Here is a 20,486-nt window from a genome sequence, read left to right on the forward strand (position 1 = left end):
AAAGGACTTTCTGGCTGGAAGGCTAATGAGGTGCTGAGCTGGGTGGAGAGTGTGTGAGGAAGGATGTGTCATGGAGTGAGGAGAAGGTGGCTCCCCAACTCCCCTGGGGGTTAGCTGCTCTGCGCTCTGCCTTAGATAGTCATTCCACCCTAACAGCTGCCAAGTTACGTGCTCATTCACCTCTTTTTTTTCTACTGTTCTAATTAGCTATACATGACAGTAGACTGCATTTTGACACATCATACATAAATGGAGTATAACTTCTCATTCGTCTGGTTGTACATGATGTAGAGTTACACAGGTCATGTAATCATATATGCACGTAGGGTAACAATGTCCGATTCATTCTACTATCCTTCCTACTCCTATGCCCCTCCTCTCCCTCCACTCCCCTCTGTTTAGTCCAAAATATCGCTATTCTCTCCCCTCACCCCGCATTGTGAATTAGCATCTGCAGATCAGGGAAAACATTTGGCCTTTGGTTCTTTGGGGTAGGCTTATTTCTCTTAGCATAATATTCTCCAGTTCCATCCATTTACCAGAAAATGCCATAATTTCATTCTTATTTGAGGCTGAGTAATATTCCATTGTGTATATCTACCACAGTTTCTTTATCCATTCATCTGTTGAAGGGCACCTAGGCTGGTTCCATAGTTTAGCTATTGTGAATTGAGCTGCTATAAACACTGATGTATATGCATCATTGTAGTAGGCTGATTTTAAGTCCTTCAGGTATAAACCTAGGAGTGGGATGACTGGGTCAAATGGTGGTTCCATTCCAAGTTTTCTTAGGAATCTCCATACTGCTTTCCATAGTGGTTGCACCAACAATGAATGAGTATACCACCAGCAATGAATGAGTATACCTTTTCCCCCACATCCTCGCCAACATTTATGGTTGCCTGTATTCTTGATGATTGCCATTCTGACTGGAGTGAGATGGAATCTCAGTGTACTTTTGATTTGCATTTCTTAATTGCTAGAGATGTTGAACATTTTTTCATATGTTTGTTGATCAATTTTATTTCTTCTGTCATTCACCTATCTTTTATCTCAGTCTTTGGGATAGATTTTTTTGGGAAAATCAAGGCAGGTCTGTCTAGACTCTGAATCCTCCATCTCTTCCACCAAGCAGAATGTTCCTACTGGTTTGATGAGCAGATAAATGAATGGTTCCTTTGGATCCCCAGCCTTTTCCCTCTGGGACTGGAGATAAATTTAGTGGCTAAAGGACCCAGTCTGGGAAAAGTAGAAAGTCAATGGAATTTGTGGAAGTTTTGTCTTCCTTTTCTGCCTCTTAAAAAGAAAAAAAAAAATTGCCCCCTACTTCCCAAACTCCAGCCTTCTCTTTCTCCTGCAGAGCAAGGCAAGTATTCAATGGGATAAACCAACTCATACTAAGATGTAACTGACTGGCTCTGGTTGTACCTGCTTAGGGGCTGTCACTAGAGGCAGTGGCATTATCAGCGACCCTGGGTTTGTTCTGGGTCAGCCGCTCAGCAGTTGAGTGGCAGGAGTGAGTTCCCCTCTTCTTTCTGAGACTCAGCTCACTCATCTGTAAAATGGAGTCTAATGGCACCTCCCTGGCCACTCCCCAGGGTTGTTGTGAGGATGAAATGAATCAATGCATCCAAAAAGCATCTGATAGCTGTGAGGCCCTGGACAGGAAAAGGGAATCATATTACCACGACTTGGGGCCAGGATGGGCCTTCCTGAGCCCTCCAATCACAGCACAGTAGGCAGCAAAGCCACCTCCTTTCAAATCTTAGAGCCACCCCGCGGGGAAGGGAGCCCTGAGACCTCTTTCATCTTTAGCTCCACCCCCTGCCCTCTGTTTGCCTTCACAAAGAAACACCTTCTCCATCTTCCCAGAGACCCCCAGGGCCCCATGACTCATTAGCCCCGCCAATCTCTCCATCTCCAGTTTTCCATTTGGGTGAAGATGGGGCTTCAAAGAGACGATGTGACCTGTTCAGTGTCTCACACACACCTGAATGTCAGCTCCCGAGTCCCCAGAGGTGGGCCCCAGCTCTTCCTGAGGGGACTGCTCTTTTCCTCTCCTTCACCTTTCAAGCACAAACAACCCCTTTGACACCTCCACATCCCAGAAGTGCTGGGGTTGAATTTCCTTCACTCTGACAGCTGTCCTTCTCATAGTGACATATGCCGGCTGGCCAGTGCTGATGTTGGAAACATGGTATGGACACTTATCCCTACTCCCCCTCCAACTTCACAGCCATTCTGCTGCAGGACACGCTCAGTTTGCCTCTTGTGCAAGCCCCAATATTCCAAGAAAGCTCTCCATAGTTCCCCATCAGAATGAAGCTCTCCAGCCAGGGACAGTGGCACATGCCTGTAATCCCAGCTGCTCTGGAGGCTGAGGCAGGAGGATTGCCAGCCTCAGCAAATTAGTGAGGCTCTAAGCAACTCAGTGAGACCCTATTTCTAAATAAAATACAAAAAAGGGCTGGGATGTGTCTCAGTGGTTAAGCGCCCGCCCCTGGTACCAAAAAGAATAAGAGAAAAAAAACAAAAACAAAAAAACAGTATGATGCTCTCTGCTCCAGGGCCTCTGGATTCCAGGCCCTGTGGCCACTTGACTCCTGTTTGCTTGGTGGGTGGGAGCTGCTTGCATGCTGGTGCTCAAAACTGTGTTTCTTGGACTGGGGATATAGCTCAGTGGGTAGAGTGCTTGCCTTGTATGCACAAGGCTCTGGGTTCAATCCCAGCACCTGTGTGTGTGTATGTATGGGTGTGTATGTATGGGTGTGTATGTGTGTGTGTGTGTGTGTCTTGAATTGGATTGAGCCTGAGGTTAGCTAGGTGATTCAGGGTCACATACCTGGACTCCAGGATGTCAAACCTCGATGACAGTCCTCCAGCAAAGGAAAGGAATGGAGAAGAAGGAACAGAGACCCCTCTGCCGTCCCTTCCCTTTGGCTGCCATGTTGCCATCTCTTGAATGTTCCCATCCTTGACCCTGCCTGCCCCTCCCTGCCCCTCCTCATGAGTTCATTTAATGACCAATGGAAACCCCTGTCTTCCCACCTCCGGTCTTACCACCTCCAGAGACCAGAGAGCCAGACCCAGACCAGCCAGAGACACCCAGATCTTTCTAAAGGGTTTGCTCTGTTTCTTCAGTAAGATGAAATTGCTACAAAAACAACCAAAGTAAGGCAACAAGGGAAGCTTCAGGCTGGGAGGTTGTCAGGGTGAAGAGCCTGGGCCCCCGGAGGGAGCTTGTGGAATCTCCACTGGGTGCTTTTGGAGGCAGAGTGCAATTGTTGGGCCCAGGATACTTCATCTGGACAGTCAGCCTTGCAGGGGAGGGGACTGAAGCCAGGGTTGGGTTGACAGGGAGGGAGCACTCTGCTCTTCCCCACCCAGATTGCCCTTCTGGCTGTCTGGGTGACTCAGGACTTGCCAACAGGTCTGGATGTGCTGGGACAGGCCCCAGCCTCCCCTCCTCCCCCACGCCATCCCAGCAGGCATGATGGGGCTGTCTCCTCCTCCTGTCTGTCTGAGGGTTGACTGCAAGTCTTCTCTCCAAGGGTTTGCTGCTGGCCACTTACTTACCCAAGCCCCACCAAGTCCTGGTCCCAGGCAGCTTAGACCCCTTCCTGGGAGCCCTAGATGGCTCCCCTAGGGGAAGGTCTGGGGGCACTGGGGACACTGAGCCTCACCATTGTGCTACTAGGTGGTTAGCTCAGGCATTGAAGCCAGGGCGCTCTGCCACTGAGCCACATCCTCAGCCATTTCTATTTTTTATTTTGAGACAGGATCTCACCAAGCGGTCAAGGCTGGCCTTGAACTTTTGATCCTCCTGCCTGGGCCTTCCAAGTCACTGGGATTACAGCCGTGCACCACTCCAGCAGGTGACGCCCAGGCTTCTCGATGCCAGTTCCTGCTCTCTTTCCTAGACCTCAGGTTTAGGATCAGGTCTAGAAGAAGGAGGCCCTACACACTGATAACCTTGTGAGGCTGGGGTCATGGCAGTTGGCCTGGGCCAGGCAGGCCTCATCCAGTCCAGTCAAGCTGGGCCAGCATTGGCTACTGAGGGGAAAGGCCTCTGGGAATAAACAGCTCTTAGCCCCCAGGGAAGAGGAACTGTGAGGGCCTCTACTGAGCCTTCAGGGGTCATAGGCTGAGACTTATTACGTTTCTATGGAGTCAGCCCTGGACTTCTCCAACAAGTTCTGTGCCTTAACATCCATGGGTTCAAGGGTGAGGAGTAGTAATAACTGCCTGGGGTTATCCCACGACATTCCAGGCACTGCGCCAGTCTTGACATGCAATGTCATGTCTCCTGCGCCCAAATCTGTGAGCCAGTATTGTCCCATTGTGATCAGCAAATGAAGTTTTCTGATCTGAGATCAGCTGGAACCTCATCAAAGGTGAGTAGAGTAAGGACTCTGATCCCAGGTCCCTTAATATTGGGATCCTCATGTATAATTAATTAGAACAAATTTAAAAAAATTTTTTTAGATATTGGATCCTATCTTCACTTAAGGCCCTGGCCACTAAGGGAAATTAAGCCTGCCGCAGAGATGGCTCCCGGTGTCCTGGCCCAGCTCCATTCTTGTACTCCCTTATGACCCCAACATCTCCTCCCCTCTTTCCTTCTGCGGCCCAGAACCACTGGGAGGACCCTGGGCTGTCATGTGGGTCCCCTCCTGCTAGCCTGCGCTGTCTGCTGGCTTCGGTGGCACCTGCTGGCGTGCCCCTGGTCCCCAAGGCTGTAGGGGAGATCAGCTCTGCAAGGCGCAGTGGACATGTCCCCGCCAGGCCAGCCACCCGCCTGCTCAGGGCTGCTGGAGCCATGGGGCCCCAGGCAGAGATGCAGTTTCAGCTGCCCCCAAGTCCGGGGACCTGGCTGCATGAAGTGTGTCTGCTGGCTGAGCCCTGCGGGACAGACGCTCTGGGAAGGACCTGCCTTTTGGTCCTGCAGAGGGGGCAACTCTGATGCAGTGTCTAACTCCATGTACCCTGGGTGAGAGCAGGTGACAGGGCCTGAGTCTGGGCAGGTAACCCATTTTTACACAGGGAGTGGAGACTAAATAAACAAGGAAGAATTAGTGGCCGTCGGGCGGAGGAACAAAGTCTTGTGTGGCAGGGCTTCACTAGATACCCCATTGTCGCCACGAGGTCAACACAAGCTAGTGTTGTCTCCTGCTGGATGCAGAAAATGTAGCTGGGGCTGACTGGCTCCCCCGCCCCAGGATCAGCCAAGAATGGCCCCCTCCCTTCCCTCCTCCCTTTCAGTAGGGACTGTGCCTGGTGGTGACATTTAAGAGCCAATTCAGGGGAAGGCACCTGACCTTGGGGAAGAATGTGGGAAATGTCTGAAGCCTGAAGGGGCCACCCCCCACCTGGGGCCCAGGAATGTGGGCTCTGGGCCACCTGGGGCCCCCAAGGGAAGTGTGTGCATTGGTGGTTGAAAGAGAAGTAGGGAAGCAGGGTCCAGGAAGGACTTTGTCTGAGGGCCTGGAAAGGTCACCTGGTGAAATTCCTGCATGGTGCAGAGGGTGAAGTCCAACAGTCATCAAGGCCCTCCCTGCGCTTCTCCAATCCAGTTAGGGCGCTGTCCTTGACTCCTGACCTCTCCTGGAGGGCACAGATAGTTTCACTTTTGACTTGTCTGATGCACAGAACCACAGCATGTCAGGGATCTTCAAAGGTAGCAGGGTCTGCATCCATGCTGTTTTACAGATGTGGACACTGAGGCCCGGGGTCGGGCAACTTGGCTTCACATGCACTAATTATAGGCCAGGACTCAGGGTCCTGCTCTTGCTCTGGGCTGGGTGCTTTTCCCACACACACTCCTCTCATGATGCTAGAGATGAGCATCTCCCCCTCTCAGGAAGGAGACTTGGTGGCTTCTTCCAAACTCCCATGGGGGTTCCTGCCGGGGAATCTAGTGCTTTCTGGGCTGCCCTTCTGTGGGAACTGCCAGGAATGGGTGCTGCAGCCTCAGAACAGAAACTGAGGGCCTCAACTCTATGCAAAAGACCATGGTCCACTTGGACAGCAGGTGCTCTATGTCCCAGCTAAGTGGCATTAACAAGGCTAAACTACCCTCAGCAGGTGCCCACTTGGAGCTGAACCTTGAGAAAGGGTTTGGAGTAAGCACTCTGCTGCCCTCTCCTGGCCATATTTGGGCATGACTGCTGTATTCAGGCCTCCCGCTGGTTCATCTGCACCAAGCTAGAGGAATCTCCCAATTTCCTCCCCCTGGAAAGCGCTCCAGGAGGGCTGGACTGGGTGGGTGTCGTATCACTTAGGCCAGAGTGTTGGCTGCACAAATCAAAGTGGGAAGGGTAGATGATGCCTTGTCACCAATGTTGGATCCTGAAGGAAAAAGGCTCGGGCCAGCAAGAATCACTCAGCCTGTGCTACCCAGAGTGCTTTGGGGTGGGGGAGAGACTCAGAGGTTCCCATGGAGACCACTTAAATCAATCAACACCAGACAGGATGGTTTGAAAATTTAGAGGATATTTATTTCTTGGGAAGGTCCACAACAGCTGGCAGGCACTGCTTTCCCTGCTCCAGGGGATTCCTCGCTCTTGTTCCGAGAAATCCCCTCTGTGCTTGGAAGTGCCGTGGGGAGGCTGGGATGGGGACAGAAACCATACACAACACTCCAGAGCCTTAAAAAAATAAAGCAACACACAACCTCCTCCCCACAAATACACACGTACAAAATAAATAGACATATAAAAGAGAGGCCACGCTTCTCCCACCCAGCCAGGACTGCGGGGGAGAGTGGGGCTGAGTGGCTGCCCCCCACTTCTCCCAGGATTATGCAGAGGCTATATGGCATGGAGGTGTCGATGAGCTGAGAATAAGCCCTGGCTTCAGAGGGAGGGCAGGGCGGGTCCTCTCCCTGGAGCTCAGTGGGACAGATGTGGGGGTAAGGTTCTAAAGGAACAAATAAATAAATAAATAGGACCCAATGTGTTCCCAAAGGCCAAAGGGCTTGGACTGAGACTCAGGGCCTCTGGGGCCCCGTTTCCCTGAAAATAGCAGTGACAGGCAGGCAGAAAGACTAGCAGGGAAAACAAATCCAAAGCCACACCCCGCCCAGCCTCCAGAGCCAGCCTCCTGCAGATCCTGAAGGGCCCTATTCAGAAGCCAGCCTCAAACCAGCTCTGGCAGGAAGGGGTGGGCTCAACTCCTGAGTAGCCACTCTGAGCTTGCTCGCTGGCCCTAGAGATACCAAAGGCCATGGATCCTCCCCTTCCTGTGCCAGGAGGGACCAGCACAGACTCCTCCTCTGGGACCAGCACAGCCTCCTTCCTCCCTTGCTTGGAACTGTGGCTGTCTCCAGGGTGAGCTCTTCCCCAGCAAAGTCCAGGCAGAGCCTTTGCCTTCTCCTGTTCTTTGTGGCCTTCCTGACCTGGTTGACTGTAGGTCACCAAAACAATCCAGTCCCAGTGTCCACCTCGGCTCCACTTGGCCACAGGTGTCCCCACGGTCTCCAGCCAGGCTCCCTTCAGGACAAGAGGGAGAAGGTGTCGGACAGAAGGAAGTATGGAGAAGGGGCAGGAGCCGTTGGAATGGACAGTTTGGGCAGGAGGCCAAACCAGACACACAAAAAGTCCGAGGGACTCAGGAGCCCCAGAGTCCCTCCTGGAGCTGTGTGGCCACTGGGGGCCAGAAAGCATGGAGCAGGGGCAGGCTGCCGCTCAGCTGGGCAGCAGCACGTGTTCCAGGAGGTAGGTGAGGGAGTCCCAGTGCTTCCAGAGGAGGAAGAGGACGAGGACCAGGAGGGCGGTGCTGGTGATGCGCAGGCGAGTCTTCATGAGGGGCGTGATGAAGTTGGCAATGGTGGACACGAAAACCAGCAGCACAGCCATGAGCGCCAGGATCACGTTGATGAACTTGCCCAGCAGGGCCCGCGCGTTGGCGTTCTCCACGCCCTCCAGCTGCACCACCTGCTGCTGCTGCTGCTGCAGCTCCAGCTTGGTGACTCGGGTCAGGCAGGACTCCACGGCCTCCTGCAGGGGTGCAGGGGAGCTCAGCATGGGTGGGACCTCTAGGGGGAGCCCCATCCACCTGCTGGACAGGGTTTGAATGTGCCCTCCTGGGGCTCAGGGTTTGGAAGCTTGGGGCCCAATGTGGCCATGTTAGAGGGACCAGTGCAAGGCAACTGGGTCCCTGGGAAGAGACTAGAGTGAGTTCCTGAGAGTGTGGACTATTACAAAAGAACAAACATGAGCCCTGAATCTCCCTGCCTTCCTGCCTCATCATGTGATCTTTTCTACGCAGCCCCTGCCATTGGGATGCCATTTGCCACCAGGCCCTCATCAGAGCCAGAACTATATTCTTGGACCTCCAGATCATGAGCTAAATAAACCTCTTTTCTTTACAAACTACCCAGCCTCAGGCATCTTAGGGCAGCAGCAGCATAAAATGGACCAATACAGATCACCCCTGGGTCTAAGCAGAGTGATCAGCTGCAGCTGGGGGAGAGCCCTTTATGGATGACTTTTGGGGGAGGATGCTAGGAAATGGGAAGGTGAGAAGCTGGCCCACTCCCAGCTCCCTCTGAGGCAGGCTGATACCTGGAAATGCCAATTACTCATTTGTAAGGCTGCCATCAAAGAGGTGGGGGGCATGGGTGGCCCTTGCCTCTGCACAGTGCACCCTCTTGGCCGCAGCCCGCCCTGCCCTTATCTCCACCCCCATGCAGCCCTCTCTATCCCTGTGCCTATCTGTCCTGGATCATGTAACAGTCTGTCCCATCATCCCCCAAGTGAGAAAAGCCCAGCCCTCTGGCTGCTCCTCTGGCACATCTGAGACCTTGTCAGGGTGACTCTGGCCGTACCTGGATGTCCCGAGCCCTCTCGTAGGACTGGTAGGCCACCTTCTCCTCCATGCTGGCCAGCTCCTGCTTCAGGTTGGTCATCTCGTTCTGATGAAGCTCGGTGAGGTCATTGAGCTGCTCCTCTAGCCGCTCGTACCTGGCAGCAGGAGAAGCAATGACACCAGTCCCGGCTCCCAGGCCTTCCTTCTGTCCCCAGGATTGGCTCATTCAATCTCTCAGCAAACAATGACTGAACTCACGCAGTGTGTCCAGTCCTGTTCTAACTTTAACCCCACGACAGAAGCCATGATGCATACGCTTCCACATGCAGGCACTGAGCTAAGCAACTTGCCCACATCACCACATAAGATCCTCACCACAACCCCATGAGACAGTACTGGGGTCATCCCCATTTGAGAGATAGGAAGGACTAAAACAGAGAGGTTAAATAACCTGCCTAGGATCACACAGCTCACACACGGAGGAGTTAAGGATTGACAGACTTTAACCTGGGCTCTGGGTAACAGAGACACCTGCATGTAGAGGACATGATCCCTGCTCTGAAAGGCACAAAATATCAAAAGATGCCTGCTAAGTGGCAGTGGTTGGTTTTTAGATGGGATTCCCTCTCAATTTCCTTCTTCACGTATACAGAAGAAAAAGTGCTAACTACAGAAGAGATTCCCTCAAATCCCAGGGAGGAAGTGGCAGGTGCCAGAGACTATAGCACAGAGCAAAGCAGGCCAAGGGGAGGGAGGGGGGAGGACCCAGACTCCTGCTCAATTTCAGGCTGACCTTAGGAGCTTCCACTGGATGTTTAAACTTTCTGTGTCACATATTTACACACTTAAAATTCACAATTTGGACATTCAGTGTTCACCATGATCCTCTGAGGTCAGGATGAACATTATCCTCACTGTGAGGACAAGGAACCCACATGCAAGTTGATTGCCTTGCTCAAGGTGCACAGTAAATAACAGAGCAGGGATTTGAACTTGGGTGGCTGGCTCCAGAGTCCCTCCCGGGGACAGGACCCTGCCTCAGTTTCCTTTCCTGTGGACTAACCCCTTAGCAACTCAGGCAGGGATACCTAAAGCATCTTGAAGTAGACAGAATCCCCAGGATTCTATCTCCCTCCTGCCCTGATCAGTCTGGGGGAAGCTCCTTGGGCCCTTTTTCTGCCCCTCCCAGCAGCCAGGATCCTTCTAGATGCTTCTCCTTCAGTCTCCACACCCCGGCTCATGGAGTCTGCTGGGCAGAAGCAGAGCCCTGCAGACACCTACCTGTAGCGCTCCTCCTGTAGGCACTGGGTCATGTAGGTATAGTCCCTCTGCAGCTGAGTCTTCATGTCCTCCATGGAGTCCTCCAGGTGCGACTGTCCGTCCTTGATCTCCCGCAGCTCCTCTAGCAGAGTGTCCAGGTTTCCGGGGGCTCCATACAGCGTATTGGACTTGGGGCTTCCCAGCGCGCCCGCAGGCCCCGCCCCAGAGTTGCTGCCCGCCCCTGCGGAGCTGGCGCTGGCGCTGGAGCACTCGTCATCGCTGCCGTACTTGGGGCTGGACACAAGGGTAGCGCTGCCACTCAGGGCCCGGGACGCCTCCTCTGGGGGCCCGTCTTCCAGGGGGTCCTTCAGGTGGGCAATGTTGTCGGCGCTGCCAAACTTGTTGCGGATGAGGCTGGCGAACTCCCGGGGCTTGGACACCACGGCGCTGTGGGTGGCCTGCGAGAGGCCAGACAGGCTGCCCTTGACGCCCTCCACCACGCCGCCCCCGAAGCCGCTGATGCCCGCGCGCACGTTGGCCCCCACGTCCTTCAGCCCCTGCTGCATGTCCCGCAGCACGTCCTTGGGCTGCCGCGAGGGCCCGTTCTGCTCGATCTCCTTGAGGCGCCGGCGGTAGTGCTCCAGCTTCTTGTGCAGCTGCGCGATGGTCTGGGCCGACTTCTGGTTCTTCTTCTCGAACACCTGCTTGATGCGGGACACCTGCTGCTTGTCCGCGTTGTTGGCCAGCTTCAGGTACTCGGCCACGTTGTCGTCCCGCGCCTCCTGCTCGATCTTGATCTGCTCGGTGATCTTCAAGATCTTCTGATGCAGGTGGTCGATGGCGGCCTTGGTCCGCTGGGGGTCCGGTGCCCCATCTGGCACGTCCAGGCTGATGGGACCATCAGTGTCACCATGGCCAGAGCCAGAGGGAAGGCTCAGGGACACCAGGTCTCCCTTGTCGCCCTAGGGAAGGAGGCAAGCGAAGGAAGCAGGGATAAATCACGAGCCCACAGGAAGGGCTGGCAGGATTCTCTCCTGTAGCCATGGAGACCTCTGGAACTTGGTTTCTCTACCTGCCCCAGCACAGGGACCAAGCAGATGAGACTGGAAAGTTGTGTGGTTGGTTTCTTGGGGATGAGATCACGCCCCCCCCCCCCCCCAAGCTCCTGCCTTGAGCAGGCCCCTCTCTGAGCTGACCAAAGCTTGCACTCTGGCCCCAAGCCTCCCTGCCCTCCGACCTTGTCCTCACTAACCCAGCAGAGAGCAGGTCACCTGCCCCTGCTGACACTTCTCCCACACCCCTCTGTTACCTTCCAGCTCTCTGGAGTCACCAGCAACCTTTTCCGCTTCATGATGCAGGGCCCACTCTGCCCTGACCTGTCTCCCAGAACTGGGAGAGAAGCATGCACCCATCCGCCCTACCAGCCAGATCCCGGAAGACTCAGGTCCCAGAGGTAACTCACAGGCCAAAGGATGCTGGGAGCAATCAGGGGTCTGAGGGTACCTGCCGCTCAGCTGCCCCTCCTCCCCACCAGGCAGGCGAGCTTCCCCAGCACATTAGGGTGGCACAGAATTTGGAGAGGCAAAGTAGAGGGACTGAGAAAGGATAAGGGGGAGGACAGAAAAGAAGGAAAGGTCACAGGAGATAGGAAAGACAGAACGCCAGGTTGGATGTGCAGGCAGACCTGGAGCTGGTGCTCAGGGACTGCTGCCCCCAGGCCTCCTGGACCATCTCTGTCCACAGCAGAGCCCCAGAGCCTTATCACCATGAAACAGAAGCAGCAGGAAACGACTCAACCCCATATATTTTTACACATAGTACATCCCAAGTAAGACCGGGTCAGATCATTAGGGGGACAGGGGTGGGTGACTCTTTGTGGAGGAAGGAGTTAAACACAAAGAAAGTGGCCCCAGTCACATGCACTGGGACCGGAAACAGTCCTTGCCAACTACAGGCATAAGTCACTTGCTCCATATCTGCCAAGACGCAAAGTTATTGGAAAACACTATTGAAAACAATAGCTCTGCAAAACCCAGGAGCCACAGGAGGGTGGCTTCCCTGTGGGCTTCCTCTGGGGCTTTTGTAGGTCACAGGTTCTCCAAGGGTACTGGCAACGAGGACCGTCCCCCTTCCCAATCTCTCCTGAAGTCAGGAATTTCCCCTTGGTTTGCTTTGGGTCTCTGCTCATGTCCTCTGGCTCTCCCGCCAGGTGGCTGCGCCTTCAGGCCTCTGCTCCTCGAAGTGTCTGACCTATCCCACCTAAGAGGTCCCCTCCACAGCCTCCCTTCAGTGATATCCCAAGGTCAAACTTGTCTCCTCAGTCTGACTTATGACAGATGGCTCCCTGCGGTGATGGCAAACTGCTCATCTCAATTTTCCTGACCCTCAATATTCTCGCCTGTAAAATGGGCAAAATCATATCTACTCTTAGGGATGAGGGTTGTGACTCAGTGGTAGGGCGCTTGCCTAGCATCCTGTGAGGCACTGAGTTCGATCCTCAGCACCACATAAAGATAAAATAAAGGTATTGTGTCCACCTGCAACTAAAAATATATATATATATATATTTTAAAAAATCTACTCTCAGGTCTTCTGGAGGGTTACCCATAGTTCACTGCATATAGGTAACCCCATGTACAGATTTTGTGCCAATTTTTTTTTTCAAAAAACAAAAAACGTGTGACCAATATGTGAAACTTTTTTAAAAAATACCTTTATTTTAATTTATTTTTATGTGGTGCTGAGGACTAAACCTAGGGCCTCGCGCGAGCTAGGCGAGCACTCTACCGATGAGCCACAACCCCTCACCCCCATGTGAAGCTTTTTTTTTTTTTTTTTTTTTGCAGTGCTGGGGATTGAACCAAGGCCTTGTGCATGCAAGGCAAGCACTCTACCAACTGAGCTACATCCCTAGCCCTCCAATGTGAAGCTCTTTTAAAAAAAAATTTAGTTATAGATGGACACAATGCCTTTATTATTATTTTTTTTTTGTGGTGCTGAGGATTGAACCCAGTGCTTCACACGTGCTAGGCAAGCATTTTACCACTGAGCCACAACCCCAGTCCTATGTGAAGTTTTCTTAAAAATGGTGCTAATATTGCTTAAAATTATTATTAGTAAATGTCTTTGGTGCAATATTAGGATGCATGGAATACCCAAGAACAAATATTAATGCAGTGGTGATGCTGCTGTGGTGAAATACAGTAGAGATAATGTCCTGTGGCACTTAGCAAAGTGTAGAACACACAGAAGGCACTCATGAAAGGCTGAGTCTGGATCTAGGCAGTATAATCCTTTTGTATTCTGGTATGTGTGTGGGGGGGTGCCTGTGGCCTAAATTTATTTAAAAGATTATACCAATAAACTTGGATTCAAGTATTGACAAAATTAAGTTCTGTTTATTGTTCGGTGTTGAAGATTGAATCCAGGGCCTCCTGTACACTAGACAAGAGCTCTACCACTGAACTACAGCCCTGCCTCCAAAATACAGTTCTTTATTAAACATGTGGCCTTGACTACTAAAGAACTTGGCCTTGTCCTAATTACAAATGCCCAAACCTCTTCCTCCCTTCCTGGGGAAAAGACTCTCCAGTAAACAGGTTTCATTTTTGTTTTTGTTTTTTTGTACCAGGGATTGAACCCAGGGGAGCTTAACCATGAGCCACATCCCCAGCCCTTTTTTTATGTTTTATTTAGAGACAGGGTCTCACTAAGTTGCTAGGCCCTTGCTAAGTTGCTGAGGCCGGCTTTGAACTCGTGATCCTCCTGCTTTAGGCTCCCCAGCCACTGGAATGACAGGCATGTACCACTGCACCTGACCTCCAGGAAACGGGTTTTTAATCTGGCTGCATTACTGCCATTTGCTCTGTAACTGGAAAGGGAACAGACTTGATCCACCTCCTAATGAGAAATGGATGCAAAAATGCTATGGAAAAAGAAGGTGCCCGAGGACTCCATCCAAGTGGAAAAGAGCAAATCCCTCCCTGGCAGCTTGGCTCTTTCCTCCTTCCGTTTGGCATCTGTCTGGCTTAAAAATGAAAAGCAGAGTTAAAGCTGGCTGTGGAATCCCCATGAATGAGAAGATGCTGCTGAGGCCTGGTGGTGGGGTGGCCTGGGGCTAGGGTTCATACCTCATCTCTACCCACTGGCCCAGACTGGAACCTGGGGTCCTGCCCTGCCACAGGACATCAGCTTTTTCTTGTCCCTTCTTTCTGGAGACCCCCTTGGTGACACAGGATCTACGATGATGCTGGTTCGGGCATCAGAGGATATCCCCACTGTGCTCTCTCTGGGGGAGGATTCTTAGCATCTTTTCCCTTTGTCCCTTCAATCCCTGAGCTCTTCTCTTTCCTTTGGATGACTGTTCTACATGCCTTGACCAGAGAATAAAGATAACAACAATTCCTGCCACTGCTCTCCAAGGGCTCATGAGCCCCAAGTGCTTTACACAGATGAATTATGTGTAAAGCCGGGAGGCAGCAGTATAGTCATTCCCATTCTACAGTAGAGGAACTGAGGCCCACAGATTCTGAGGACCTTGCCCAGGACTTCACTAGTGAGCAAAGGTCTAGGATTCCAATCCTGTCCTGCTCCAAGCCTGACCCCACCTTGGAGACCTGGGTAGCTCTGCAGCTCTAGGCATCTTTGCCTCAGCTGTCCCACACAGAGAGACTGGCCCCCTACCAGTGATCCTCAGCCAAGACCTGGCCTCACCCTGGAACATTTAAACTGTGGGCTTCTACTCCCCAAGCGAGCAAAGAAAGGCGTTTCCCCCCAACCCATCCTGCCTGAGATCTCCGTGACCAGGTGCAAATGCTTGGAAATGTCCAGAGTGGCTGCAGCATGTGACATCACCTCTGAGACTTTACTGTGATCTCTCCAGCTTCTCTCATTGGTGCCAATGCCTCATCCTGCTGGGCTCCATGAGAACTTCACTCACCCACCCCAGCGCCAGGCCCCCTCTGGAGCTTAGGTAAGACTGTGAGCACTTGGGAGAGATGAAGGGTGTGTGTGTGTGTGTGTGTGTGGTGGTGGGAACCCCAGGGACACCTTGTGGGAAATACTGAGATCCTCTTGTGGTTTGGTTTTTGCTCTCAACACTGAAACACCCCAGCTACCACTTAGATCTGAATGGCCTTCCTTGGAGAATGCCCTGGCCAATTGGCAATGGAGAAACAGCCTTTTCCGTCTTCAGTCAGTCCTTCAATCTGTCTGACCACAAGGGCTCCTGACTCAGAGACTGCTCACCTTGCTTCTGGCCTGGATCCAGCCACAGGAAAGTACCTCAGGGCTGCTCCTGTCACTAGTCTCCTCCTTAGACCCCCACAGCCACACACTTCCCGTCAAGGGGGCAGGAAGGGACCCACGAATGAAGGCAGAGCTCACCTGGAGCCTCAGTCTGGACTGAGAGGCTGCTCAGATGGAGACACCTGGCCTCCGCTGGTGCAGACCCCGCGGGTACCTCAGCTCTGCTCTCCCTCCACACATACAAGGTTCTTCTAGGGTTTGCCGGAGAAGGAACGTCCTGAACACTAACAGGAAATACCAGACATCCCCCCATCTCTCCGCTCCAGGGTCTCTGGTGGTGATTCCACTCTGAGGAGACCCCTGGGCCTCCAAGGCCCCCGACAGGCTGTGCTGTCTGGTGATACGCAGAAAAGCAGAACCGAACCTGGCGGTGGGACCCTGTGAAGAAGAGGACAGCAGACACTCCCAGGATGGCTGGGCCAGAAAGGCACTGGGTCCTGGTCCCCTTGTGCCTCCTTTTTTATACTGTCAGGCCCTCTAGGAGTCCTGCAGCAAGATACCAGCTCCTCTCTGCTCCTCTACGGAGATTTTGGATGCCTGGGGCCTGCTGGGCTGTCTCCAGTCACAGAGCATCTGCACTTGGCTCTGCTGCCCAAGGAGGAAGGTGACACGTGTGAGGAATGTGGGCGTTATGCTCTGCCTTCTCCACGCACATGTGCCATGCAACAGGGGCACAGAGTGACCATGGCAAAGAGTACAGAGGAACTGGCAGACAGAAAGGCAGAGGTTCAGAGAAAGATTCTGCTTTAACAAAGGGAAGAAAATTGGACGACAAGATGAGAAGCCTGTTGAGAAGATGGAACAGGGGAATATGAAGAGGGAAGAGGCTTCCAGAAAAGAACAGCATCGGGACAGTGAATGGGCAGAGCAGGGCAATGGGAAAGTCCCAAATCTGCATCTGACATTGACTTAGACCCCTGCCTCTGACTGTGTGCCCTTCTGAGACTCCTTTTCTTATCTGAAAGCAGGGAAAGTAATCCTGATTTCCTCACAGGAATATCAGGAGAATGAAAGGACACATGGAGTAAAGGGTGGACGCAGGTGCCCCAAAGCAAACACAAAGCCAGTCACTGCGCACCCATTAAAATGGCAATGATTAATTTTTTAAAGTCAATGTGTTGGTGAGCATGTGCAGAAATTGGAATCCTCCTGCATTGCTGGTAGGAATGTAAAATGGCGACACCACTGTGACAAGCAGTGTGGTGGCTCCTCAAAAACTTAAAACAGAATAATCGTGACCCAGCAATTCCACTGCCAGGTATAGAGCCCAAAGAACTGGGAATGGGTATTCAAGCAAATATGTGTATACAAGGTTCACAGCATCCCTCTTTCCAAGAGCCAAAAGGTGGATACAACTCAGATGGTCATTTTTAACCAAAGAATGGGTCCACACAGGGGTTGGGGTTGTGGCCCAGTGGTAGAGCGCTTGCCTAGCATGCGTGAGGCACTGGGTTCAATCCCCAGCACCATATAAAAATAAAACAAAGGTGTCGTGTTCATCTACAACTAAAATATGTGTGTGTGTGTGTTTGTGTGTGTATGAATGAATGGGTCCACACAATGTGATGTCCTTCGTGATGGGATATTATTTGGCCATAAAAGGGAATAAAGTTCTGATAATGCTAGAAAATGGTCAAGTCTTGAAAACAGTGTGCTAAGTGAGAGAAGTCAGACATAAAAGGCTGCATATCGAATGATCCCAGTATAGGAAATCTCCAGAGCAGTGAAATCCCCAGAGATAGCAGGTGAGCGGGTTGCTAGGGACTGGGGAGCAGGAGGAATGCATTGAATACCTAATGGGGACAGGGTTTCTTTCCTTGGGGATGTTGACTGTGTTCTGGAACTAGAAGGAAATGACGGTTGCACCACGTGGTGTGGAAGGCCACGTTCTCCAATGGTCTGGGCTGAGCCCCAAACCAGTGCCCCATTTCACAGCAGGTCTGCAGGAGGGTATCTGGGTCTTCCTTTCACTATCTCATGTTTAAGAGAGCAGAAGATCTTCCCAGAGCACCCCTATCCTGGGCTAGGTGACTGGAAAGAGGAGTGACACAGATTCCTCAACCCCAGTCATCTGCGGGTGGAAGCTCCCAGGGCCCCCAGCCTGGAGTAGGAGACGGGGCTACCCAGGAGTGCTGTTCCTCTCTCCAAGTGGCTGCAGAGCCTCACTTAGCTCAGGCCAACCCATTTTCTGAACATGCACAATTGCCATCACCACATCTGGAGTCCTGTCCCCTTATCCCATTTCCTACTTGAGATTGTCATTCTGCAGGTACCGCCCCCTGCTAACTCCTTGTGAACAGGCTGGGGAGGATTTAAGAAGAGAACTGGCAGGAAGATTATGCTTTTCCTAAGATTCCTGCCTAAGCCAGGCACTTGGGGAGGACAGGTCCTGCCTCTGCTGGAAGGAGGCGGGAGGCACCAGCAGGGCTGGAGCCATAGACCTCGTTGGATATAAAGACAGAGATCCAAGAAGTGCCGGCAAGGGTCCTTCTGTTGAGTATCTAAGGGCCAACTTTCTCTATCCCCTTCCTGGCTCTGATGAGGCCCATCCACAAATCCTGGGACATCTCCTGCCCTCAGCAGCACCACAAACTCACTCCCTGCCCCCTTCCAGCAACACTAAGCAAAGCTGGATTAGGTGCAACACCAGATTATAGGAGCTGCTGGATCAAGGCTGCCAAGTCCTGACCCCCGTGACCCTCTGGGGGCTCCCACCTTCTCCTGGAGACCTGAGCTCAGTGTCTTCGTGTTAACCCCAATAGGGGACGCCTGCTCTCTTCATTGTACACTGGCCCAGCAGCCTGGATCCCTGAAACCCAGGAGGCACAGAAAGTACAGGCTTAGTGAAGCTTTGGAAGGACAGAGGAGGGTCCTAGCTGCATACATTATGAGACAGGAATAGAGGTTTTCTTTTCTTAGAGACAAAAATGCATGAGACATTCTCCAGGATGCAAGGTGTACCTGTGGCCTCCCGTACCCCCACCTTGGGGCAGGCAACCCCTTCCTGGATTCACAAAGAGTTCCTATGAGGGTCCCAGAGCAGGCTGACACAGAAGAAGGGCCTTCATATCCTAAGTGGAAAGATAACGCTGAGGTTACTCTTAGAAGGAGGAGGAGGAGGAGGGAGAGAAAAACGAAACAGGTCTTTTGGGGCTCCCATGCTTCCCTTCAGGAAGCCAGGGCAACCCTGCCATCCGAGGAACAATGGAGTCAGGTGAGGGGTCAGCCCTGACCTGTCCCTGTGTCTGGCCAAGCAGATGGGCCCATGCAGGATGCTGCTCCTGAGGGTGTTGTCTAACCTTCCAGGGGGTCAGAGCCCAGCAGGCTCATGTGGCCTGGGGACTGTCAGGCCTGGTGACTTTAGCAGCCCTCCAGGATGACAATCCCTAGATCCCCTCTTTTCTACTAGACCCTAGAGAGAGAGGTACGCAACCTAGACCAGGGTGGAGAGGAAAGCCTGTGCCAGCTAAGATCCTTCAGCTCAAAGAGGTAGCTTGAGCCCATGGCCAGGCTGGGGTCAGGGAGCTGGCATTCTGCTAGAGTGGGCTGGAGTCAGGAGTCCAGCTCCCATCCTTCACCTCGCAGGCATCACCCTGTTTGACTGGTGGCTCTCTTCCTGGTGGGGACATGTAGGCCACACGAAGCTGTTCAGTCTCCTCTGGAGGTTTCACTACTACAGACCCAAGCAAACCAGAGTGAGCGAGGGGTGGGAAACAGCCTGCTGAGCGCCTGGTCTGGTGCCTGCAGGGCTAAGATGCCCCTCAGGGGGCAGGGAGGGAAATACTTAGACACTTAACGGGGTGCATGCAGGGTGGTATGTCCCCCTCTGGAAACAAAACACTCCTGTGCCCAGGCACCATGCAGGGAAGGCAAGGGGCAAGGCATGGCCTCAGTGGCCTCACAAGCACGTCACATTTCTACAAGAGGATTCCAGGGTGCAGGCTACAGGCAAACTACGCTCAGTGGTGCGTCCAGAAGAACCCCCATCTCAAGGCAGCTGTTATCAACCCTCCTCCTCCTGCAGTAAGTTGTCCTTAACCCTAAGGGCCACTGTCTTCATGGCAGAGAGATACTCCCTCATCTAACCCTTGGTTTCTGGCCCACTGGGGACACCCCTAGGTTGCGGTCAGAACTACATCCTCCCTCTAAGTCTCTGCCCTGAGAACAAAGCCATATTGTCCACATAAATGTCCTATACTCTCCTCCTGTGTCCTCACACCTGCAGGCCCCTGGAGAATCCCCCAGAGCTGCCCTCTCACTTTGGGTCTCCTCCATTCTCCATCCTCCAAATTTTCCAAAAACCACACACTCTGTTCCTGGACTCTCCCATGGTCCACCAGGAGTCTCCCCTGGTCCACCAGGGTGTGGGACCTCCTGGGGCCTCTCCTTCCTGTCACTGTTTCTCCATAGACAAGTGACCACAACTGGAAAGACCCCTTCCACTTAATTTTATGCCAGCTTCTCTGCATCCAGAGTTCTCTGTAATTGGAGGTGAGGGGGTGCTGCTCCCACAGAGTAAGCACAGCCCTCTGGCAAACTCCAGAAATGCCCTTCCCCCTCCCCGGACCCCCCACCGGATGAACTTTTCTCCTTCCGCCCACAGGATTCTGCTAGCCACCCCATCTCACAGGCCTCACCTGTGTGGGCACAGTTTCCCAAAGCCGTGCTGGCGATGAGGTACCAGGTGCTCTAAGGCCCCAGCTCTCAGAGGACTGTGCCAGGATGCCAGGGTCACAATTCCTAGGCTGCACTGGGCTGGCTGTGGGAAGCCGGGGTCTGCGAGCAGGTGTGCCAGAGCTCCCAGGCTCTGCAGCCGCCATCTCCAGTCTGAGGCCCAGCCGGGGATTAGGGGCGGATTGCTCTGGATTTCCCCCTCCCCTGGGGCTCACAGCTGCTCCTTCCCATCTGGCAGAATCACAGAGCTGGGCTAGGAGGACCAAGCTCTGAGGAGCCTCTCCCTGGTCCAGCTGTTGCCACTGTGAGTTCCAAGTATATGAAGATGCCCAGGTGTGATGCCTTGTTCAGGGGAGGGGGTGGGGAAGCATTGGAAACATAAGACTTGTACACTCAGACAGGCACCCTACTAGACCCTAGAGAGAGAGGTACGCAAC

At 52.9% G+C, this 20,486-nt stretch overlaps 1 protein-coding gene across 3 annotated transcripts in view; it reads right to left on the bottom strand.

Annotated features, from left to right (window-relative positions):
* Positions 1-6,493: 6,493 nt before the first annotated feature.
* The window catches only part of Tmcc2 (transmembrane and coiled-coil domain family 2), a 42,768-nt gene continuing 28,775 nt past the window's right edge, over positions 6,494-20,486 (bottom strand). For all 3 annotated transcript variants that reach the window (XM_076831525.1, XM_076831526.1, XM_076831527.1), the window contains 3 exons: positions 10,090-11,030; positions 8,828-8,963; positions 6,494-7,997 (listed from right to left, as the gene is read on the bottom strand). In XM_076831525.1, coding sequence (XP_076687640.1) covers positions 7,686-7,997; positions 8,828-8,963; positions 10,090-11,030 — 1,389 coding nt within the window. In that variant the 3' untranslated portion in view covers positions 6,494-7,685. The remainder of the gene's footprint in view (positions 7,998-8,827; positions 8,964-10,089; positions 11,031-20,486) is intronic.

Source organism: Callospermophilus lateralis, chromosome 13 (assembly GCF_048772815.1).
Source record: "Callospermophilus lateralis isolate mCalLat2 chromosome 13, mCalLat2.hap1, whole genome shotgun sequence".
NCBI classification, from domain to species: Eukaryota; Metazoa; Chordata; class Mammalia; order Rodentia; family Sciuridae; genus Callospermophilus; species Callospermophilus lateralis.